The sequence below is a fragment of the Aquarana catesbeiana genome, linkage group LG01 (assembly GCF_042186555.1).
Source record: "Aquarana catesbeiana isolate 2022-GZ linkage group LG01, ASM4218655v1, whole genome shotgun sequence".
Lineage (NCBI taxonomy): Eukaryota > Metazoa > Chordata > Amphibia > Anura > Ranidae > Aquarana > Aquarana catesbeiana.
This window is the reverse complement of record NC_133324.1, coordinates 95,199,925-95,224,997: the sequence shown is the minus strand read 5'-3', so window position 1 is coordinate 95,224,997 and position 25,073 is coordinate 95,199,925. Positions and strand designations below refer to the sequence as shown.

The 25,073-nt window shown below is 42.4% G+C and overlaps 1 protein-coding gene across 3 annotated transcripts in view; it reads left to right on the top strand.

Moving 5' to 3' along the window:
• The window catches only part of LOC141132974 (uncharacterized protein C5orf34 homolog), an 80,889-nt gene that overhangs the window by 41,913 nt on the left and 13,903 nt on the right, over positions 1–25,073 (top strand). For all 3 annotated transcript variants that reach the window (XM_073622029.1, XM_073622012.1, XM_073622021.1), the window contains exons 2-7: positions 3,569–3,658; positions 6,408–6,961; positions 10,108–10,203; positions 11,965–12,088; positions 14,920–15,011; positions 21,967–22,036. In XM_073622029.1, the coding sequence (XP_073478130.1) occupies positions 3,569–3,658; positions 6,408–6,961; positions 10,108–10,203; positions 11,965–12,088; positions 14,920–15,011; positions 21,967–22,036 (1,026 nt within the window). The remainder of the gene's footprint in view (positions 1–3,568; positions 3,659–6,407; positions 6,962–10,107; positions 10,204–11,964; positions 12,089–14,919; positions 15,012–21,966; positions 22,037–25,073) is intronic.

The window sequence follows — 25,073 nt, the reverse complement described above, 5'->3', positions numbered from 1 at the left end:
AGTGAAGAGTGAAATCAAAAAGTTACACCCTTAGAAATCCTGAAGGCGGTGATTGGTTTTCGGGGTCCCATACGCGGCTAGGCTCCCAAAAAGTCCCACACATGTGGTATCCCCGTACTCAGGAGAAGTAGCTGAATATATTTTGGGGTGCAATTCCACATAGGCCCATGGCCTGTGTGAGCAATATATCATTTAGTGACAACTTTTTGTAAATATTTTTTTTTTTTTTTGTCATTATTCAATCACTTGGGACAAAAAAAATAAATATTCAATGGGTTCAACATGCCTATCAGCAATTTCCTTGGGGTGTCTACTTTCCAAAATGGGGTCATTTGGGGGGGTTTTGTACTGCCCTGCCATTTTAGCACCTCAAGAAATGACATAGGCAGTCATAAACTAAAAGCTGTGTAAATTCCAGAAAATGTACCCTAGTTTGTAGACGCTATAACTTTTGCGCAAACCAATAAATATACGCTTATTGACATTTTTTTTACCAAAGACATGTGGCTGAATACATTTTGGCCTAAATGTATGACTAAAATTGAGTTTATTGGATTTTTTTTATAACAAAAAGTAGAAAATATCATTTTTTTTCAAAATTTTCGGTCTTTTTCCGTTTATAGCGCAAAAAATAAAAACTACAGAAGTGATCAAATACCATCAAAAGAAAGCTCTATTTGTGGGAAGAAAAGGACGCAAATTTCGTTTGGGTACAGCATTGCATAACCGCGCAATTAGCAGTTAAAGCGACGCAGTGCCAAATTGGAAAAAGACCTCTGGTCCTTAGGCAGCATAATGGTCCGGGGCTCAAGTGGTTAATGGGACGGCTGGTGATGCGGCAGTGACACAACAAGGTGAGGGGCGTGGTGGCAGCAGGTGAGTGGATGCCGCTAACAGGCGCTGCCATGATGGATCTGAAATGACAGGTTCTCTTTAAATGTAAGGAATCATTCTTGCTGGTAGTTAGAATCTTTAATATTTGCAAACAAAATGAAGGTTTCCTATTTAGAATAATAAGCTGTCAGGTTAGTAAAACAGCGATATCAGAACCGATTCAGTCGTACAGTTTGTAGTGTATATAGATTTGCAAAACAATGGGATAAAGCAGTATATACCATATTTATCAGCATATAACACACACTTTTTTTTCCCCTGAAAATAGGGGGGGGGGGGAATCGCAGGTGCGTGTTATACGCCGACCGTGTACCTCGGAAGGGGACGAGTGCTGCCGGAAATAACCGAGCCGTCATCTCTTCTCCCCTCGGGTCTCTCTCGGCTCGCACGTCACACACAGTCCCACCTCCGCCACTGGCATTGGCCCAGTGTTCTGTCTATCACAGGAGCTGGTCCAATGCCTATGGCGGAGGCGGGACTGTGTGTGTCACTGCTGACTGAGAGCCGAGGAAACGGATGACAGCTCGGTGATTTCATGAGAGATGGTGAGCTGCATCGATGGGGGGAAATGGGGACAGAACAGGCTGCAGCTTCAAAGTGGTTTATTTAAAAAAAAAAACAAAAAAAAAAAATTCCCTCTAAAATATATATATATATATATATATATATATATATATATATATATATATATATTCATATTCTATCTATCCACCCTGTTTTCCTAAAAAAATAACTCCTCAGCTGGCCATATGCTATACAATCTGGTTGTACAATCTCCTTTTAGATTTATCAAAACTATGTAATATGAGGACAAACCTAACAATACCTTTCGTTTGTATCCAATCAGGCAGTCCCTCGTACTACATAGTTGATGGTAGATCTAAAGGAGATTGTACAAACCAGATTGTATAGTGCATGGCTGCTGTAGGGCTCATTCAAAATACACAGAATCTTGCCAGCAGAAAGAACCTGTGTATTTGCTGTACGCATGTAATGTTTGTGCAAATGCATGTACAGCATACGTGGACCCTATTGGATGCTGCTCCTGGCTAAGTTCATATCAACAATGAGCAATCAAGCAGTGCCTGTGACACTGATGACACATTGGAGGGAGATTTACTACAACTGGTGCACACAGAATCTGGTGCAGCTGTGCATAGTAACCAATCAGTATCTAACTTCAACTGTGCGACAAGTCGCACCCTATTCTTTTCAATGGCACCCATTCAAATCTGTGCGACTTAAATTCGCTGTGACTTTGAAAAGGTGCCTACACAACTTTTGGTGTGACTTTTGATGTGGCTTTGATCCATAGAATGTAAAGTCAGATCAAAAGTCGCACTGGAAATCATGCGACTTTGGAGACACGCTAATGTGAATGGAAGCTGATTGGTTACTATGCACAGCTGCACCAGATTCTATGTGCAACAGTTTTGATAAATGTCCCCCATTGAGTCATTGATGTGTCAGCGGCGCATGCACAGAATGTCACAGCTCCAGCCAGCGGTAGAGTGATTTCAGTTGTTATTGTACTGCAAGCTGGAGCTGTGACAACACTCAGTAGCTATACCTCTAAAGCATACATTTTTAGCTTCACAGTATCCTGTCCTGAGACATAAGGATTTATTTTTTACTCACAAGTTAAATGGTTGTGACAGAATGGGCTGACATGAAGGCACAGAGAGAAGCTTACCCAGCTGGACTGGTAAAAATCTCATTGAGCTGGAGTAATAAAAAGCATTTCTTTTGAAATCTCTTGGTTAGGAATTCTTCAACCTGGTGAGCCAGGGTGCCTGACTTCGAAAATCAGCAATTTTGGTCAGTGGATATACACGCAGTGTGTGAACCGTGGCGGTGGCTGTCCGCCTGTCATTGATTTGTACGGGCTGCTGGAACTGTGCGTATGCCGGCAGCAACGGTCAAGGGACTGTGTTTCTGTCTACGCAGAAACTGGTTGGTGCTAATTGTCCTGTTTGTTTCTGCTCATAGCACAGAATGCTGCTGCATTCAGATCCGGCTATTGGCCACCTCCGACTGCAGAAGCTTATCCGGCCCAGATCACCCATCTCAATGAGCCCTAAGGCCCCTTTCACACTCGAGCGACCTGAAAGTCGCGTGATTTTGTCGCAATTTTGATGCGACTTTAAGCAATGCCTGCGTAATCTTGAGCTCTATGGACCTCAACTCGCATCATAGTCGGACCTAAGTAGTGCAGAGACTACTTTGAAGCCGCTGCGACTTGAAGTCACACAGATATGAATGGTACTCATTGGAAATCATGGGGTACGACTTGTCATGCGACTTTGCAGTCCCAAGTTGCAGGACAAGTCGCACAAGTGTGAAAGGGTCCTAAAAGGCACCTTAAGCAAGACTATAGGGGGGGTGTTTTGTTTTTTTTGTTTTTTTTATTATTCAGCCAGCAGGTTGAATGAAAATAAATAAATAAAAGGTTCCTCCATCCACACAAAGGAGGTTGATGGAGCAATATCCCTGCCAGGACATTGTAGTCTGACAGTGGGACTCGCAACTGTCAGAATACACTGATAAGCGCCAGCAGCCACCGATCAACAAAAGATTTCCAGCATGTCCCAATCGGTCCAAGTTCTAAATAAAATAAAGGAAAAAAAAAATTAAAAATCTGAAATGTTCTATTCCCTTTTTCTTTGTTCTTTAGGATCAAGTTCTTCAGGCCCTGAACTTTCGCAACACTTTCTCTAGCCGTCCATTTCTGCCATCAAGTCTCATCCCTGCGGAGAAAAGAATTGTATGTATTTTATCCACCTCTGTGTGAAGATATTGCTTCTATGACAATTTGCAGCCTTTTACACAAATGTAACAAAAAGGACTTTCTAAATATTGCACACCAAACTTGCAGCTATTGCTGAGAAATATTATAGATTTGGATAAATCGAGAAAGTGTCAATTTACAGAGAAGACCTAAAGGTCTAAAAGACCCCCGATCCCTCCTTTGCACTTCAAAGTATTCAGATCGCCGTTTTCGGCAAATCTGAATACTGTATATTTTTTTAAAGCCGGCGCCTTTGGCAGCCGAGTAAACGGGAAGTGACGTCATGACGTAGCTTCCGCGTTTACAATTAGGAGGCTGGAACGAAGCCATGTCACTAGGCGGCGGATTGGTGATCGGGCGGCCGGTAAGAGCGGCGGGAGGCGGCGGAAGGGGGGGATGTCCCCTGCTGCTCCTCCGGTATAACAGCCGAGTGGCTTTTAGCCGCATCGGTTGTTATACCTGGAAAGCCGATCGCTAGCTCTAAAAAACAGTACCAAGATGATGCCTGTAGCTGCGGGCATCATCCCGGTATAACACCCGAAAGCCGAGTACGCACATCTGCATATGCTCGGCGGCAAGGGGTTATACAGAATTTATATAGCGCCAACAGTTTACGCAGCACTTTACAACTTGAGGGTAGACAGTACAAATACATTACACTTTATTACAGTAGGAATCAAAGGGCCCTGCTCATTAGAGCTTACAGTCTAAGAGGGAGGCTCAAGAGATAATAACTGTGGGAAATGTGCTGATGGCAAAAATAAATGTAGAAATGTTAGGTGGGGGCCAGATGGGCTTCTCTGAGGAGTTTTCAAGGATCGTCTGAAAGTAGATAAAGTAGGAGATAGTCGGACAGGGTGGGGTAGAGCATTCCAGAGGATGGGAGAGGCTGAGAAGAAGTCCCGGAGGCGAGCATGGGATGAGGTGACAAGAGAGCTAGAGAGCAGGAGGCCTTGGGAGGAGCAAAGAGGAGGATTTGGTTGGTATTTTGAGACCAGGTTGTGAATGGCTTTGTAAGTTATTGTTATGCCGCGTACACACGGTCGGACTTTTCGTCTACAAAAGTCCGACGGACTAAAGCTGGCTGACAATCCGATCGTGTGTGGGCTTCCCCGGACTTTTAGCGGACTTTCAGCGGACTTTTCCAGCCGCAAATCTGACGGACTTTAGATTTGAAACATGCTTCAAATCTTTACGTCGTAACTACGCCGGACCCAGAAATCCGTTTGTCTGTGTGCTAGTCCGACGGGCAGAAACCCACTTCCTTATTTTAGTCCGGTGTACGTCATCACGTACGAATCCGTCGGACTTTTGTGTGATCGTATGTAGGCAAGTCCGTTTGTAAGAAAGTCTGCCGCAAGTCTGTCGGACGGGCTGTCGGACCTTTGTAGCCGAAAAGTCTGACCGTATGTACGCGGCATTAGTATTTTGAATTTAATTTGTTGGTTGAGTGGCAGCCAATGGAGGGATAGCAGATGCTGAGCAATTTGTAAGGTGGATGAGCCTTGCAGCAGCATTCCTGATGTACTGAAGGGGGGATAGCCTGTTTAGGGGTAGGCCAATGAGGAGGGAGTTGCAGTAGTCAAGGCTATAGATAACCAGGGAGTGGATTAGAAGCTTTGTGGTAAAAATAGGTTAGGAAGGGGGGTATCTTGGAGATGCTGAGGCGGTAAGCTTTGGAAAGCGATCGGATGTGGGGCCGAAAGGATCATTCAGAGTCCAGGATTACACCTAGAACCTTGGCATGAGGAGGAGGGGTTGATAGTTGAGCTGTTGCTTTTGACAGAGAAATCAGAAGGGGCACGTAGGGGGAGGAAATATTATGAGCTCGGTCTTGGGTAGGTTGAGTTTGAGGAAGTGATGTGAAATCCAGGCTGATCCCAGATCTCTCCATAAAGAGCACCTGTCACATGCCTATTGCTGTCACAAGAGATATTTACATTCCTTGTGACCGCAATAAAAGTGATAAAAAAAAATGAGTAAAAAATTAAAGCAAAAGGTGTAAAAATAACTAAAAAAAAAAATTTAAAGTGCCACTGTCTTAGCGCAAAGGCCATCGCATGCGTCGGTCACCCAAACGGCAACAGTCTTACACATGTGAGGTATCGCCACGTACGTCCAATAATGGGCAGTAATTCTAGCAAACCTGTAAAGGCTTTTAAAGGGTCGCCTATGGATAGTAAAATATATGTAGTTTTTCACCGTTGCACGGGCTTGCGCCATTTTAAAGCGTGACATATATGGTATCTATTTACTCAGCGTAATATCATTTATATTTTAAATTGGGTTATGTATTGTGTGGTGTGTGCGTTTTTTTTTTTTTTTTTTTTTTTTTTTTTTTTTTTGCATTAAATTTTTTTTAAAAAAAATTATTTTTTTATAAAAAATTTGCATTTGAAAAACCGTTGTGCAAATACCATGTGACAAAAAAAAAAAAAAAATTGCAAAACAATTTATTCTCTAACGCAGTGATGGCGAACCTTGGCATCCCAGATGTTTTGGAACTGGGTTCTAACTAATAGTTCAGCGAAAAATACAGATTTTTACATGTAAGCAATAGTGTAAAAAAAAAAAAAAAAGGCCTAAAGGTCAAGTGGTTAAAATATATTTTAAATGGACAAAAAAACAGTGTTAAAGCAGAATTCTGTATTTTGCTAATGATTGACAGAAGGAGATAATGCAATGACTGCTGTTTTGTTTTTTTTTTTTTTCCCTGTTCTCTCAGAGCCTTATGAAGGATATATCTGAAGTCACATGGCCCTCTGTGGATGATGACGCCGGGTGTGTGACACGTCTGGAAGATGGCGGTGTAAAGGTTTCCTCGGTAGATGGACATGCCCATTTATACATGCCCATCTCTCAGCAAGAGTTCACAGTGGAGTTTTTATGCCAGCTCAGCTGTATCCCCACATCACAGAACAAAGAGAACCCAGTGAGCAGTGAACCAAACCCAACAAGTGATAAAACTAGAGACAGTAGAATATGGAAATATTCCTCCTGTGTGCTGCAAGAAGACTCCCAATCATTTGTGACAAAGCATGCCTTCCAGTACACATGGCTGGTGCAGCGCTACTCTACAGCGGTATGTCCACTGTCATTCCACCAACCCATGAACTTAGCTCTTCATTTCCACACACAGTCCACACAAAGAGATACAGAGCGATCTTCAGATATTTGTACGATTATTGATGATGAGTGCTCAAAACATCTCAGGAAAGGAGCTTCATCTGTTTTACCTCGAGCCCTGCCTCTCAGCTGTCCTGCATCACACCTGCACAGGTACTTATTTTGTGCCCTGTGTATTGTCTGCTGCTCTGCCCAGGGCCATATAATGCTAAAGCTAAATACAGAGTTTGGACATCTGTTGGGCACGTGTACATGATCTGATTTTCTGCAGGCCACAAAGTCAGGCGAGTGTGTGTGCCAGTAGCTCATCTCTGTCCACACATTGTAAATGGCGAGGGAATGCATCAGAGTAGTGGCTGAAGATATTTGCTTATAAGGGGGGGAATAACCGTGATCAGAGCAGGTTTTCTAATGTGTACAATGGATCGCTGGTTCCCTCCTAACAAGTGGGGCATCTACTGTATGTCCACCCACAGATTGTAAGAATCAGGCTGGGTTACCCTAAAGCACATCTGTATAAAATAATACCCAACAAACCCACCTCCTCCTTCACTAAACAATAGGCACCCTTTAGTGTAAAAACTGGGGTTGATTTACTAAAAGCAAATATACTGTGCACTGCAAGTGCACTTGCTCCTGAGTTTCACTTTGCACAGAATACCCAATCACATACAAGGAAAATAAAAAACAGCATTTTTTGCTTGCACGTGATTGGGTTTTAGAAATCAGCAGCACTTTCCCTCAGATCTAGAGCAACTGCACTTTCAGTGCACAGTATATTTGCCTTTAGTATATCAACCCCATTGACTGCTTTTGCATCCATCTACTCCTCTGATCACTGCTGGTGCCCTTCTGAAAATTCCAAAGAATAATACACACATGCATGCTTTGCAACCCTCCCATAATGCATTGCTGCCTGAATTCCAAAGCTCAGAATGTATATGAGATAAAATATAAATATATGATATACCTCACAGGATGGACAGGATCACCATATTGTTCTTAGTACGGTAAAAAAAACCTCACTGAGAACAATATGGTGATCCTGTCCATCCTCAGACCTATTGGGATGTACCTTGCAATGAACACTCACATTGTTAACTCCTCCCCCTTTTTTCTTTTTTTTTTTTTTTTTTTTTTTTTTTACAGCAGTGGTCTCCAAACTGCGGCCCTTTTGCTTGCTTTTTATGAGGCCCTTGGGGGTGCTAATGTATTCACTGATACTAATTCTTCCCAATGATGCTAACAATGGGTCCCAGTGACACCAATGATTGTGAGTTTGTAACGAGCCCCTTGTTTGCTCGGTTCCACTCTCCCGACACTCCTCTGCTGCTATAGAATCAGATTGCAGATCGCAACATCTGATTGCTCGGTCATCCAATGCTCTGGGATTAGAACTACAGCTATGTGCCGTTCTAACCCAGTTGTGATAGCTCAGAACAAACACCAGGCAGGCTGTATGTAAGTTCAACCAGGAATCTCCTTTATTGCAATATACAGGCTCTTTTATACACTAAAAGAGGAGGTGCAGACCTCCTGCTCATATTACTCTAACAATACAGCTGTAACCTAATTAACCTAATTAACATGAGCTAATTAATCCCTTTAGACAGCCTAGATGACTCAGACATGACCTTTAGGCCAGACTGGCCATGTAAGTTCAGAAAATCCAATCCACATTATCACAATAGCAGAGTTAATTAAACACAAATAACAATGGGGATCTAATGACTCTTAGATCCCATACTAGAGACTTACCGTATTTATCGGCGTATAACACGCGCCGGCATATAACACACACCCCAAGTTTAGGAGGGAATTATAAGGAAAAAAACTTTTAGGAGGGAAGTTTAAGGAAAAAAAACTTACATTTAAATGCCCATCAATGCAGCGTTATCGGTGTCCATCTGCAGCCTTGTCAGTGCATCCTTGCCCCAGTGTCCAGTGCAGCCTTGTCAGTGCAGCTTTGCCCCAGTGCAGAATTGTCAGTGCAGCTTTGCCCCAGTGCAGCCATGTCCCCAGTGGTCAGTGCAGCCTTGTCCCCAGTGCAGCCATGTCCCCAGTGGTCAGTGCAGCCTTGTCCCCAGTGCAGCCTTGTCCCCAACATACACCGCCGTCGACATACACAAGTTACACTGTGTATTTTTAAATATGGCGCCGCGGAGTTCGGAGGGACTCGGGGGCGCTCGTTCAGCTGAACGAGCGCCGCCGGGAACACAGTGACTGGGCGGAGCCGAGATACACATAGCCGAGGGTTCTCGGCTCTTCTCGGCGCCGTTCAGTCACGCCCAGTCCCTATGATGGACATAACAGAAGTCTCTCTCCCGGCTAGGTCTGTCACAGAGTTTTCTGAAGTAATTGGAAAAAACTTTTGAGCTTCTAAATTTGAATGCTCTCATTATTCAAAGACCCCCCCCCCCCCCCAAAGAAGCCCTTGTCCTAAAGCCTGGTACACACACAATAAGTTGTGTGTGTGGTGTTTGGTTTTGTTTTGTATTTTTTTTTTTTTGTTTTTTTTTATTCAACCAGGGGGCTGAACAAAAAAATTTGACAGATTGCTGTACTAACATAAGTGAAGTTAGTACAGCGATCTCCCCCTCTTTGCTATTGTGTACTGACAGGGTGACCCCCCCGCCAGAACACACAGGACATTGGCTGCATGCCCGTTCGACAATAACCAATCGTGAGACCACCTTCTGTCGGACAGGGAGCTTTACACGCGGGCCGAATGTCAGGTGGTTTCTACTGTACTGGCTGATTTCTGGTGATATTCGGCCCATGTGTACCTGGCATAAGCTATACTCAAATAGCAAGCATCACTTGCATGGAGTTGGATGCTTTATTTCCTGCCTTTATTCTGCTGACTTATTTAATAGCTAATATTACACATTCCAAGGTTATAAGAGACATGCTAAAGGCAACAGTACACAGTCTAGGAGGGGAAATGTTCCTCACTCAAAGGTTTCCCTGGCCCTCGAGAGCCCAGCAGAACTAGGGCTTTTATAGAGACCCTATTGTTGTTCTAGTTTTTATTTTATCACCCCTGAAAAAAAAAGCTTTATACTGTTATATCATATTCATCATTAACAATATCATTCTATCCTCATTTTATAAATGATGGTAAATATGATATGAATATCCTCATATTTTTAAATGATTGTATTATATGCGGGGGCTGTAATTTAAATTTATGACATAAAACACACACATGCATTTTTATATTTGTTTTTTGTATTTCAGTTGCCCAGTGTAGGCTTTATGTTTTAGGTGAAATTCTCAACCGATATTTTTTATTTTAGATGGAATTTTGCTAATTTCACTTTGGAACAAGAAGATTTTCTGACAGCTCATCCTCTGCCTTTAAAAGTGATGATTCACAATGGTGTCCTTTACAGGTTGGATGTATTGATGACTATATCACATGTTAATAGCATCTTTTAGGATATGCAAATCCAGCTAACATCCTAAAGCTCATAACTGTCTGAATAAATGGCTTGATGTGTTGGCATGGCGTGGCATTACATACTACATTCTCCATATGCCCTGTGCTGAAACATACATACAGGGGTTGGCATGGCTGGTTGTTGGTACTATCACTGTGTGAAGTTTCTGTCTTATTGGGATGGGGGGAAAACCTCCCCAGCAAAGTAATAAACATATTGAAGTACTTAAAAAGGTTGTATACCCACACATCCAAAAAAAAAAAAAAAAAAAAAAAAAAAAACCCTGCAAGGCAAAGGCATAATAAGCTAGTATGCACCGCATACTAGCTCATTATGAAATGCTTACCTTAGATCAAAGCCCCCGTATTGATGCCTGGTCCACACCAAGGGAGCTGACATCTTGGCCTCTGCGTTTCGTCTGGGTTCACGGCTCCAGCGCTGTGAGTGGCCAGAGCCAAGATGACGTCACTCCTGCGCATGCACGCGGGAACCTTCTTCCCGGCAGCGTCGGCCAGACCTTCAGCTGGACATTAGGAGCGCATGGGCCGCTGATGTCAGCGGCTGCAGGCAAATGGAATATATCCTAAACTGTACTGGGTTAGGAGATATTAATTTTGCCTACAGGTAAGCCTTATTATAGGCTTACCTGTAGGTAAAAATGACAAATTGGGGTATACAACCACTTTAAAGGCCCTTTCCAGGCTTTCCGATTTAGGTCCGCCTGTCCGTTTTTCAGGCGGAAACAGATCGGACACTCTTCACCCCTATGGAGCAGTGGATGTCAGTGGTGACATGTCCGCTGCTATCCGATCCTGTCCGCCAAATCTAGACGGATGGTGACCCTATTTTTCATCCATCTATGGGATCGGATATAAATGGACAGGCGGTCCTTTTCATCCGATCTCCCCATAGAGGAGAACCGGGCTCTAACAGGTCCATCTCTGCACGGTGAGTGGAGACAGATCTGTCAGGAGATTAACGGAGCGATCCCCTGCTGAGCAAGTGGAGTCTGTCAAACGGACAACCCCTTGTGAAAGGACCCAAGGGGTAATTCCTGTCTGCCCATGTCGCTCCCTAAGTAACAGGTATATAGGTAGTGGATAGTTTCTTGTGTGTTGAATCGGTCGGAAACAATGAGATTTCTATTTCTGCAGTGTGTGGACGTAATGCCTGGTACACACGATGAAATTATCGGAATATATATATATTTTTTTTTTTTTTTTTGCATTTTAATCTCATATCAACCATGAAGAGGTTACTAAAATTACAAAAATTCTGAATTCTAATAAAATTGTGGAAGTGATGTATTGCATCGTATTTTTGTACAAAAATTGTACGATCTGCTATCGTACGAGAAGTTTTCATGCTTGTCCCATCGGATAATTTCAGATGAACTGTCAGCTCTCGAAAGCTGTGTATTAACGATCAGATTATTATACGATCGCTTCAAAAGCGGTATTTTCTGTACGATTTTCTGATCGTGTGTACGGGGCTTAATGGAAGGATTTTTAATAGGGGATCCTGTCTGGAAGCCAGAGAGTCAAACCAGCAGCATTTGTCAATAACTGAAATATATGTCCTTTATGAAGAGTGGCCCTTTTAATACTGCAGTATTGCTCTGTAAAGCTCTAAAATGAAGTACATAACATCACTTGTATAATTCTAAGCTGCATTCTTCTCATGTTTATATGTAAATGTGATCATCTATTTTAGGTTCAATATGGATGGCACTCTTTCAGTGGAAATATACCCAGGAGATGGATCTGTTTTCCGTTCTGAGGCAGAGCACCTCGGAAAATATTTCAAGCATTATTTCGTTAATAAAGAAATAGGACAGGTAATATAACAGGTGCACTTCCATGAAGAATATTTTTAAGATGTCGGGTCTACTCATTTACCACTTTCTGGGACTCTGCAGCCAGAGCTCTGCCCCAGCTCTACCCATCTGCTGCAGACTTTATGGGATATGGGTGTCTCCCTCTTCTTGCTGCAATGTTTGCTTGTTGTTATGGATACTTCAGCAGGAAATGTGAGACTCGGGCTACATGCTGCCTGTGCTCTATTGTCCTCTAAACAAACTCACTTTTTTAAACTCTCTTTATTACATCAGGAGTATAGCAGATGCTAACTTTTTAGCATATTTTTTTTTTTAAAGATTCATTTATCAAAAGGTGTGTGTGTGTGTGTGTGTGTGTGTGTGTGTGTGTGTGTGTGTGTGTGTAAGGGGATCCATACATATTCACAAGGTTATACATTATGGTTGTTATATATAAAAAAGTACAATAAAGACGTGACTGAAAGGCAAAGATCTACTTTGTGCAATCCGTGACTTCATGAAAATTAATATTAAACATTTAGCCTGGGTTCACACTTGTGCAAACACAGACATCGCATGTGGCTCGCACCCGCACTGCGGTGCCAATCGCATGCGATGTCTGTGCAATGAGAGTTTAGCCATACAGTTGTATGGCTGAACTTGCATTTGATTTGCAGGAAAATGGTGCAGGGGCTGTTTTTTTTTTTTTTTTCCTGCACTGGAATCGGATCACATTCTCACCCATTCGATTTGATTCCTATGTGTTTTCATAGTTCGCTCTGCAAACCGATCTAGGGGTGTCATTGACATTGTACTGACACCCGCCGCAGTTTGCAAAGGGCAGTGTGAACTACCTGTGGGAGAGATGCGATGCGGAAATCGGAGCTGTAATCGTGCTGGTTTCCGCATCGCTACAGTGTGAACCAAGGCTCAAACAAAGAACCCTGCCTCCTGATTGTCTAATTAAGAGACGAAACCCGTACGAGCAGGGGAGAGCGGGTTATCTCGAGTCTCCAAGTCCATACATGGACAGTATCGGCTGCCGCCCCCAGAGCGGCGGTTAGCAGCATTTTTAAAAATATTACTGGCAGATGATCCTTGGGTGCCGGGGAGGCACCAAACAATGTGAGTAGCATTTTTATGTGTGAATGTGTTTGTGTGTTGATGTTTTTGTGTGATGATATCCCTCTCTGCTTTATACACATGTTAACTCCAAGACTGGCCTGTGTAAAAGGAGACCGCATTAAGGAACACCTAGACGCACACAGCGGAGCTTTTGAAAGCTTTCTTTTGATCTCTTTTTGCATTCGCTATAAGAGGTCAACTACATTTGGTGAGTCTGGACCCAATGGGTCTGGGGCACAGCGCACATGGACTAAATTGAAGTTTAATACCACTGCACTGTCGCTTTTAGAGCACTGGGGATCGTCCGAGAGGATGTAATTGATCCATATGTCAATCAAATCTTTTTGCACTTTACAATGGACTTTTTTTGTTTAAACGTTTAATATTTTCATGAAGTCATGGATTGCACTTTAATTTTAGGCACTGACACTTTTTTGACACATTTGCTTGAATGATAACTTATGACAAATATTTGCATCAAACAATTTTATTTAAACATTTACATTACTTATTTATTCTTCTGGTTTGGATATACAGTACCAGTGCACAGTCTATTTGCCTTTTAGTAAATCAGTGTGTGTGTGTGTGTGTGTGGTGTGTGTGTTTTTTTTTTTTTTTTTTTTTTACCACTCTCCTTATTCAGGTGTACTCATCAGATTCTGTTGATCACTTATAATATAAGTCAAAATACAGTAGGCTTGTCCAAAACCATTCAGACCTGATCTACTCATCCCATCATCGGGTCCCAGATAAAGAATATACCCCATAAATAGAGGTAAAAAGATGAGATTACACATTGAAACAGCCATCTGTGTGCATTATGATGTAACATTGCTTATTCCTGGCCAATGCATTTCCTTAGTCTTAGACTTTTCAGGAGAGGAAACTATTTTTTGCTTTTTTTTTTTTTTATGCACCATTTAGCTGAGTAGGATGTTTATGCACTGTTTATTTCATTTTATAAAGGGTGCTGTGTTATTTGTGTATTTTAAAAGGCTTGGTAGTTCCAAACCAGGCATGAACCAGGTGTTTTCCAAGATGGTTGGGAGGGGCATGTGAGGGAATAGCAGTTTACCTGAATACTTCACACTATCCCAAGTCTTCAAAGAATGGACAGTAATAGGACTGTGGAGGTTTTTTTCTTGGCGCGGGGGAAGGCACAAGATGTTAGTCACATTAAAGTGGTTGTAAATCCTTATGTATACCCAGTGAAGGGACTATCCTCAGGTGATACAGAGATGAAAATCGGTTTATCCGCAGTCTTCTCTTTACATCTGTTCAAAGTCCAGAATTTATAACCTTGTCTGAGAGCTCAGAAAAGGGGAGGAGAGCTGAAGTTACACTCTGCAGAGCTTAGCAAGGAGAGGTCTCAGAGCTGATTGGAGGGAAGAGACACGCCCCCTTTACACAGCTCACAGGAACAGAGCTGAAGCTGTCAATCTGTTGGAGGTCCCCCCGCTGTCACCATTTTTCTCTCTTGGTGTCAGGAAAACATGTCAGAAGTGACTCATGCTGATGGCAGAGGATGAAAACAGCAGACAGAAATTACACTTAGTGCTTTTAATTGAGACAAGTACACACTATAGAGGGATATGCTCTGTTCATATTTATTGTCTGAGGTTTACAACCACTTTAATGGACGATACAGGATAAGCTTCTAGGTTGGCCCACATGTCTCGCCAAGGGTTTCAAAGTAACTGACTTCAATTTTGTTCTATGTTTTATAGGTAGAAGACCGGCTGTATACTGTCAGAGACCTGCCTCCAGACAAGCCGAGAACTTTGTATTCAGTCCGTTCCATCCTTTCTCAAGCTAAAAGGTTGGTGCTTGGTTCAAACAGCAGGCCAGAGAACAACTGGATTTCTTCACTGAACTGCTAAAGCTTTCATAGCAGGTCTAAAGTGCAGGCACCTAAAAGCAGCCTCCACAATCCTGCACCAGCTTTCATTGCCTTCGCTAAGCCTGAATACCAGGCTGATTGGGCAAAGCTTTGGCAATTCCCAGTAGTGACAGAGCTTGCCCACCCCCTCCAACCTTCTAAATTGATTCTACCTTTCATCGTGCCGTACTGCATGGACACTTCTTCCTTTTTAGACACTTTCTGTGATGAAGTCGGTCACCCTATGCAAATACTGACTTCATCTAGGATGGAATTCTGTTAACACATTGCAGGTTTAGAGTTTAGTACAGACACACTTTTTAAAAAGAGACCTATCAAATATGGACTCTCCCACCGCCAGCTTATTTTTGAAGAAGCAACTCCTAAAGGTGTTGTTTTTATTCTTACTTCAATAATTGGTGCAGCATTGACGAAGCTGAAGTATTAGCGGGTTTTTAGACACTTGAAACGTGCTTATTTCATGCCGGTAACCACTAAGTTAGTAAAGGAAGTATCTGCATGAAGAGCCATAGTTTGTATCTTTTTAAAGAGAACCAGTAGTGTTGAAAAAATCTGAGGAAAAAAGAGAAATCGTCCGTTTTGCCTATTTGCTCTCTGTAGTTGATCTTTTCCCCTTTACTGACTTACCATGTTTCATTACACACTGTGTTTCTGTCTGGAAACAGCCATCTTGATAGAGGAGCAGGGCTTTTCTTCCATGTCAGATCTGCCCCCTTATGACTTTTGGGGTAATGGTCAAAATGGATGGATCTTATGTATAAACTGTTTCAGTGTAGTTGTGTGAGTGTAGCAGTATATAGCGATGAGATTGTTTTGTTTTATTAACTATATTGTAAATTAAGTCTAGTAGCCCTGCAATGATCATGAATAATTACTCTCCTCGCCTGCCATACATGAAATTTCCCTTGAAAGTATCTGTCTTTACTTCTATTTATTTATTTATTTTTTATATGTTTAATTTTCTATTGGCCATCTCTTATTATTCTGGTAGTGTATGTATTGTGAATTTTCTGTTCGTAATCATCTGTAAATCATGCATATGTACTGTGGCAGTATTCATTTTTTTTTTTTTATTGTAATGGGATATTGGTTTAGAAGTATATAAGCCTTTTCATTTCCCTTTTTCCTTCTCACATTCTTTGTCATTTTATTCATATGTATAAGTACTTGGTCTGCATTGCAGAAGGAATGTCTATTGCTGGATTGTGTAATTTGGGGTCGGCAGTATCGCTTTGCCATATCTCTGAGCTTTTGTGCTTTAAAGGACATTTGTTAGAAAAGAGGAATTTTATTAACTTGTTTGGATGGCACAAGCTCCAGTGCATTATCCTTGCTTTACTAGCAAGCCACTGCACTGGAGCAAGCATGTGACCAGTGAATGTTAGTTCTGATATGTATATTTGTTCTGTCGCTGAATGATTAATTAGTAACAAAAGCCAGGCAGGGCTGGATTCTGTACAGGCAGGGCTGGATTTTTGCTTCCTGTCCTCTCTTAGGCCCCTTGCACACGGGCGTTTATAATTTTACTGATGTTTACTCAGGAACCTGGTGACGTCCATGTGCAAGGGGCCAAAAACTGTAAAGCTGTGCAAGCATATAGACTAGTACAATTCTTCTTCATTGCCAGTATTGTGATATTCTCACTTACTCCACTCAAACTTTTCTATTTTTGTTACTGATCTGTACCCAATGCTGTATATCTTTACTCAGCTGTGTGCAAAGTTCCATGGACAACAATTCATCTCATTTCAGATCATACTTATACTCTAGTTGCCTGGCTGCTTCTTCCTTTTTTTTTTTTCTTAGATTCGCATCTGTCTAGCCCAAGCATGTCCGAATTCCAGCCCACGGGCCAATTACAGCCCATGTTCTGGTTTAATGCAGCCCCACTGGTAATTTTGGATATGTTTATCTTTTGTGGCCCCCAACATATCCTCGAGCGCCGCTGGAGGATTTGTTGGGGGGCCACAAAAGATATATACCGTTTTTATCGTTCTGGGAGGGGGCTGGACGAGTGCCTTCAGATTACATACAGGAGAATCTCCTGTTTACTCGGCAGCATCTGTAATAGGAAGTCCCGTCTCCTGGGCTGGCATTGGACAACTGTTCTGTCTATCATAGGAGGCGGGACTTTGTATTAAAGAGGCCGCTGAGTATACAGATTCTCCTGTATGTAATCTGTTGGTGCTCATCCCGCACCGCTCCCTGTCCCCTCCGAGGCTACAGATGGACATAGATCAGGCTGCATTCATGGCAATGGTGAGGCTGCAGATGGGTATTGACCCTTTATTTTGTTTCACAGTTCTTTTATTTAAAAGGTAAATTTTTTTTTTTTTTCCTGAAACTTCCCTCTTAAAGTGAAGGTGCGTGTTATATGCCGATAAATACGGTATATTCAAATAACACGCCTGAGCTCATCCTTAGACTCTTCACACACAGCCACAAAGGAAAGATAATTCTTGTTGGGCAATGTATTAGTTTGCATTTAATTTTAATGGTTCAAAGAATGTCAGGCAAAATGGTCGTCCCTCAGGCATGTTCAATTCATCAAATCTGGCCCTCTTTGAAAAAAATTTGGACACCCCTGGTCTAACCCTAAGCTAGCCATGCATGGCTCAAATTTCATCGAATTCCAGTTCCAAATACTGCAGCTGCTGACTTTTAATAATCAGACACTTGCCTGTCCCAGGGTCCAGTGATGTGGGGGAACGAAGCCCCGCTCATCTCCCCCTCCTCTCTGTGGCGCCGGCATAGTCACTGTGGGCGCCCGGCTGTGGCTTCACAGCCGGGCACGCACTGCGCATGCACAAGGCGCGCCGTGACTGGCCGGGCAATCATCTGTGACGCGTCCCATATAATTACCGAGAGGGAGGGGGGAGAGGTGATCTCCCTTCCAGTGCCGAGGAAGTGAGAGCTGGGACCCTCTATAAAGAAGGTATCCACTCCCCCCCCCCCCCCCCCCCCCCCCCCAAAATAAAATGACATGCCAAATGTGACATGTCAGGGGGTCACCTTCCTTTAAAGTGGAAGTTCCATTTTTGGGTGGCACTCCGCTTTTAATCTGCTAAAATTTTGGGTGGAAAATTCTCACATGAACACTAACTGCATCGTATCAGATGAAGTCAGTGCTCTGGTTTTCAATCAACCTTTGCAGCTGCTTATTTTAATAAATACAGATATTTATATTGCACTGACATATGTACACAGTGATTTATATATATATATATATATATAGGACATTAACATCAGTCCCTGCCCTCAAATGGCTTACAATCTAAGGTCTCTACCTCATTTCCATACAGATACTAGGGCCAATTTTTTAGATCGGAGCCAATTGACCTACCAGCATGTCTTTGGAGTGTCAAGTAATTTTTCTCTTGACCAGCCATTAGGCTGAATGAGTGCAATTTAAACGTGTATAAATAGACTTGTGATTGTAAAGTCTCGTGTGTGTGGGGTGTGTGTTTTTTTTTTTTTTTTTATTTATAACATGTTATACTTGCCTCCTCTGCGCAAGGTGTTTTGCACAGATCCTTCTCTTCCTCTTTCTCTCGTGTGGGCGCACTCCCGAGTCCTGCTGCTGCATCTATTGACAGACAGCAGGACTCTGCCCCACCCCCGACTCCCATGTCACTATATTTGATTGACAGCAGCGGGAGCTAATGGCTCCCGCTGCTATCAATCTATCCAATGAAGACCCAAGACAGCAGCTGGGCTCGTCCTCATCACTAGAACATTCAGGTAAAAAAAAGGGGGCTCTGGGGGGGGCAGCTGCAGCACAGGTTTTTCAACTTAATGCATAGAATGCACTAAGATGAAAAACCCTGAGGGTTTACAACTCCTTTATTTACTATAACACCAACAAAAAAAAAATAAGTCAAAGCCACACAAGGCACTCTGAGATAGTGGAGAGGTCTAAGGGAGATTGTTTCTCCTCTCTGCATCAGTATACTTAGAACTAAAAAGAATGGGTGAATTGTCTCCTTATGCCGCGTACACACGATAGGATTTTCCGACGGGAAATGTTCGATGGGAGCTTGTTGTCGGAATTTCTGACCGTGTGTAGGCTCCATCGGACATTTTCCGTCGGAATTTCCGCCAAACAAAATTTGATATCTGAATCTCAAATTTTCCAACAACAAAATCCATTGTCATAAATTCCGATCGTGTGTACACAATTCCGACGCACAAAGTTCCACGCATGCTCGGAATCAAGCAGAAGAGCCTCACTGGCTATTGAACTTCATTTTTCTCGGCTCGTCGTACGTGTTGTACGTCACCGCGTTCTTGGCTATCGGAATTTCCGACAAGATTTATGTGACCGTGTGTATGCAAGACAAGCTTGAGCCAATATCTGTCGGGAAAAAAAACATGGATTTTGTTGTCGGAATGTGTGATCGTGTGTACGCGGCATAACTCTGTTAGCAGTTTGGTTTCAGGTGTATGGATATTATTGGGTGAACTGTAAGTATGTAAGACATTATTCCCCCAAAATAAAAGTACATAGTTTACAGAGGCAGCTATAAGGACCCAGCTAGATGGTACTGGCTAAAGATGAGCTTTGAGGATTGTCTTGCATTTTGGCTCCGATTTTGGTCTGAACCCAAAAGTCAGCTGTCATAGTCAAGCCCTTGAGGATGGAGATGATTGTGACCATTGACCTAATATGGGCACATGTCAATGACATTGACAAACGCCTGGCAGGCAGAATAGTCCGAAACCCTTTATTGTAGGGCTGCAACTAACGATTATTTACATAATCGATTAGTTGGCCGATTATTGTTTTGATTAATCGATTATTCGGTTAATAACCTTAAAAAAAAGTGTGGTGTATAATTTAGTTAATGTGTACAGTTTTAAAAAAAGGTAATTTATTCTTAAATATCTCTATGCAGTGGTAAAATATAAATAACAAACTATATGGTTAGGGAGCAAAATATCGAATCCACTCTGAGCATAACAGACAGAAGAGATATACTGTATATACTATTAGAGGAGAGATATACTGTATATACTATTAGAGGAGAGATATACTGTATATACTATTAGAGGAGAGATATACTGTATATACTATTAGAGGAGAGATATACTGTATATACCATTAGAGGAGATATATACTGTATATACTATTAGAGGAGAGATATACTGTATATACTATTAGAGGAGATATACTGTATATACTATTAGAGGAGAGATATACTGTATATACTATTAGAGGAGAGATATACTGTATATACTATTAGAGGAGAGATATACTGTATATACTATTAGAGGAGAGATATACTGTATATACTATTAAAGGGTGAATCTGGTCAATATCAGACTCGGTGATCAAATTTTTCTATTAAAAACAAAAACAATGTCTTCCTTCAAAAAAAAAAAATTTAATTTTAAGAACATTCGTTCTTTCATTCAGCGAATGTACAAAGATTTTTCGTCTGAATGTTCTCGTCTGAAAATTGATCGGTGTGGCCAGCATAAGGCTCAGTACACACCTATGCAGTTTGCATCTGTTTCTGCAGTGTGTTTTGATTTTTGTGCACGTGATTTTGCTGCGATATGCGTTTTTGCATTTTTTTTGGCCAATTTTTTGTTGGGCGGATTAAAAAACACATATTGCTGCAAAAACGCATTAAATGCTTTTCTGCAGCTTCTCTATTGAAGTATATTGAACCAAAAAAGCACCGTTTCCCGTGAAACCATGCAAATGAACTGTAGTGCGTTTCTGCAAAAAGCACATAGATGTGAACCAGGCCTAAGACATTTAGTAACGTAATGGGGTGAAAAAAACTAAAATTAGCCCTTTATAGTACAAAAAAAAGCAGATAATCACTACTGTAAGGGGTTTATTTTTTTCAGTGTAGAACTGTGAAAGTAATATTTGCAGTAGCGATTATTTGCTCTTTTTGTACTATAAAGGGCTCATTTTAGGTTTTTTTTAATCCCATTATATTACTGGCCGATTAATCGATTATGAAAATAGTAATCGATTAATTTCATAATCGATTAGTTGTCGATTAATCGATTAGTTGTTTCAGCCCTACTTTATTGTATACAAGAATGTATTACTAAGGCCTCATGCACACTGGACGTTATCAAAAAGCCAGTAATGTTAGCTGTAGAGAGTTTTTCAGCATTTTTACACTAGTGTTTTTTTGGCTGTAGTGTTTTTTTAGCAAAAAATTATACTCCCATAAAATCTTATAGCCACGTTTTTAGGCTGTTTTCAGCTTTTTACAGAGTTGGAGCTGTTTTACAGCTGAAAAACTCCTCTCAAAACCTACTAGTTCAGGGGGTTTTTTCCAGCCAGATAACACCCCTGCCAAAACCTGCTGATAACAGCCTATGTGTGCATGGATACATAGGATAACATACTGGGGAGTTTATTGGCTGCAGAATAAAACGTCTGAAGCCAAAAACAGCAGATGTAAAAACATAGTGTGCAATGAGGCCTTATAGTCAGCAACATTATATATGGGTGATGACCTGGTGACCCCAATGCCTCAGACAATGGCCTGTGTTGACTGTGCAGAAATTTGACCCTGATAACAGGTTCTCTTAGGTCATGCTTCAGTCAAACATGCAATAATTTTGCATTTAAACATTACATCATGTGCATCTGTTAAGTAGGTCCAACTATGCCCTAGGCATTATTTTGTATACTGGATCAGTAAATCCTCATGGCACCTTTTAATCCATTATTGTAGTATTTATGTAAGGTAAAGTGGACAGACGTTTTGACTTGGCAGGGTCACACCATTTCCTGGACAGATTTAGCAGTTAACTGAAATCATTGTATTTGTCTGGAGCCAATCTTTCTGTAGTGAACTTCCAAGGCTTCTTATTTCCCGTTTTTCGTTCCCCTGCTCTGTAGGTTTCTGGAACTCTGTTGCAGTAAGAAGCTTAGTCTGAACTCCCTTTCCTACTCCGGCTGCTGGAAAATGGTATGGTAACCCATCTGTTGAACATTTTATTTTCGTGTGTATTAGACTAACCAATTTCCTTTCCACAATGGAAATTGTCACAGAAAAGGCTCACCTCTAAACATATTTGCATGCTGTTTGCCGTGTATTGTACATTCTGACTGATTTGAATCTTTAGAAAGTTTTTCATATAGTTAGTTTTCATGAGGGTTTTCCTATATACACTGCTTGCAGCTGAACAAAAACTTATGTTAATCACACAGTACAAGACATAGGCTTGATTTTTCACAGACTCGATTTTAAGCTGGTATGTTCAGGTGATTGAACACTGGTAAAATGTTTCCCCCAGTCGTTTTCCAGGTCAGCCCTTGAGAGATGAAGCTCCTCCTCACACACAGGAAACACATTGCCAGTAATTTCTTTAAAAAGTCGGTCCCTCAGGTCCCTGGTCAGTCTTAAGCCTCGTACACGCAATTGGATTTCCGGCAGGGAATTGTGCGATGACAGACTGTTTGCTTAAAATCCGACCATTCGGACGCTCCATCAGACAATAGTTGTCCAACTTTCGGCCAACAAATGTTGGATGACAGGCTAGTAAATTTTCGGTGGACAACGGTCTGTTGTCAGATTTATGTATCGTGTGTGTACACAAGTCCGCGACACAAGTCCAAAGTACAAACACGCATGCTCGGAATCAATTCTCACCGAACACGACATTAGCAGAAGGTGCCCAAAAGGTGGTGCTCTAGAGCTGAAATTCCACGTAGTACATCACTATGTTCGTGTTTGTTGGCCGACAATTGTGTGCCTTTAGTATGCAAGACAAGTTCCTGGCACACACCCTACGGACAAAAGTCTGACGCTGTATTGGCCAAAAATCAGATCATGTGTACGAGGCTTTAGTGTTTCCAATCCAACCTGTGTCCCACGCAGAACATTAGGTTTCTGGGATATCTGCTCAACTCCATAGAGCAGAAGACCTCCCTACTGGAGGAGAAGATCCAAGGCCTTGTCAAGAGAGTAAGTTCTGTAGAGAACATCCTCTCAATATCCATCAGGGAGCTGATGTCGGTTCTAGGTCTGATGACCTCGACGATACCAGCAGTACAATCATCTAAGGCCCCTACAAGTCTTTCTCTTAAGAGATCAATAAGAAAATCTGGACAGGACACCCCTATGCCCTGTACACCCAACAAAATCCATGTTTTTTTTTTTCCGACAGATGTTGGCTTAAACTTGTCTTGCATACACACGGTCACACAAAGTTGGTCGGAAATTCCCAACGTCAAGAACGTGGTGACGTACAACGAGCCGAGAAAGATGAAGTTCAATAGCCAGTGCTGCTCTTCTGCTTGATTCCGAGCATGTGTGGAACTTTGTGCGTCGGAATTGTGTACACACGATCGGAATTTCCGACAACGGATTTTGTTGTCGGAAAATTTGAGAACCAGCTCTCAAATTTTGTGTGACGGAAATTCTGATGTAAAATGTCCACTGGAGTCTACACACTGTCGGAATTTCCGACAACAAGCTCCTATCAAACATTTTCCATCGGAAAATCCTATTGTGTGTATGGGGCATTCTCCTAACCTCAGTGAAGAGGTCGCTCTGGTGGTGGAGGATCCACACAAATTTTAAACCAAGGTCTGGCATGGTCTTTCCCGATCTTTTCCCTTACAAAAATTTAACACAGATACGAGCAGTTGGGGATGGGGAGCCCACCTAGCGGGGCAACCTGCTCAGGGGAAATGGTCCCCGGAGGAGGCCCAGGCGTCTTCAAATTGGAGGGCGCTTATGGCAATAGCCAAAGCCATAAAACATTTCCAAGACCAACTAAGTCATCACACCCTGATCCTATTGGACAACGCCACGGCAGTAGCTTATGTGAACAAACAAGGGGGCACGAGGAGCCCCTCCTTAAGCCACTTCACCAACCAGATATGTCGATGGGCAGAAGGGAACCTACTGTCGCTGGTGAGTGGTTCAACTAAGGGGGGGAAAACAGATCAAGTGGCAGACTTCCTCAGCTGCCAAGAGATCTCCCAAGAGGAATGGGTATTACACCCAGAGGTGTTCAGGGAAATTGCAGCCCGCTGGGGAGTACCAGATATAGATCTTTTTGCATCCCGGGAAAAACACCCAGGTGAAGCGTTTCTGCTCGCTAAACCCGCAAGACCGGCCTCTGGGGACAGACGCACTCCAAAACAGCGGAGTTTCATAACGTTCTACGCCTGTCCTCCGGTACATCTGATTCCTCGGGTGGTGAAGAAATTCCTACAAAAGCAAACAAAGCTCATACTGATAGCACCATATTGGCCCAAAAGAGCCTGGTTCTCTCAGCTTCTCAGTCTCTCAGCCGAAGGGCCGTGGCTACTTCCTCTCAGGGACGACCTGATGTGTCCGGGACCCCTAACAGGCCTAAGACAAGAAAGCTTCAAATGGGCAGCCTGGTTACTGAGGAAGACCTCCTGAGATCAAAAGCACTCTCAGATAAAGTGGTGGCGACGCTTCTGAGCACTGGGAAGCCGAACACCAGGGCCATCTACAGAAAGACCTGGAGAAAATTAAACAGCTGGTGCTCGGAAAATAACAGACAAAAGATGGATACACCGACTATTCTTGAGTTCTTACAACAGGGTGTTGATAAAGGTCTAGCACTCAGTACGCTGAAGGTCCAGATAGCAGCGCTGTCGGTGTATCTAGAACGGACACTACAAGAAGAACCCGTTGGTCTCTCGCTTTTGCGGAGCGTTGGCAAAATACAGACCACCCAAGACACAGATGTCCCACATGGGATCTGTCGGTGATACTGAGGGGGATCATCAAAAGTCCCTTTGAGCCGCTACAAGAAATCTTCTTTACACCTGCTGACACTCAAAACCATTTTCCTCGTGGCCATCACTACAGCACGTACGATAGGGGAAATCCAGACTCTGTCTGTCAGAGCCACTTCTCAAAATGCACAATGATAGAATCGTCCTTCAAACCGGGGCCGGTGGCCCCGGCCCAATTTCGTTCTCCACCTGCTCTGAGACATGCAATAAATGGCAGGTAGACT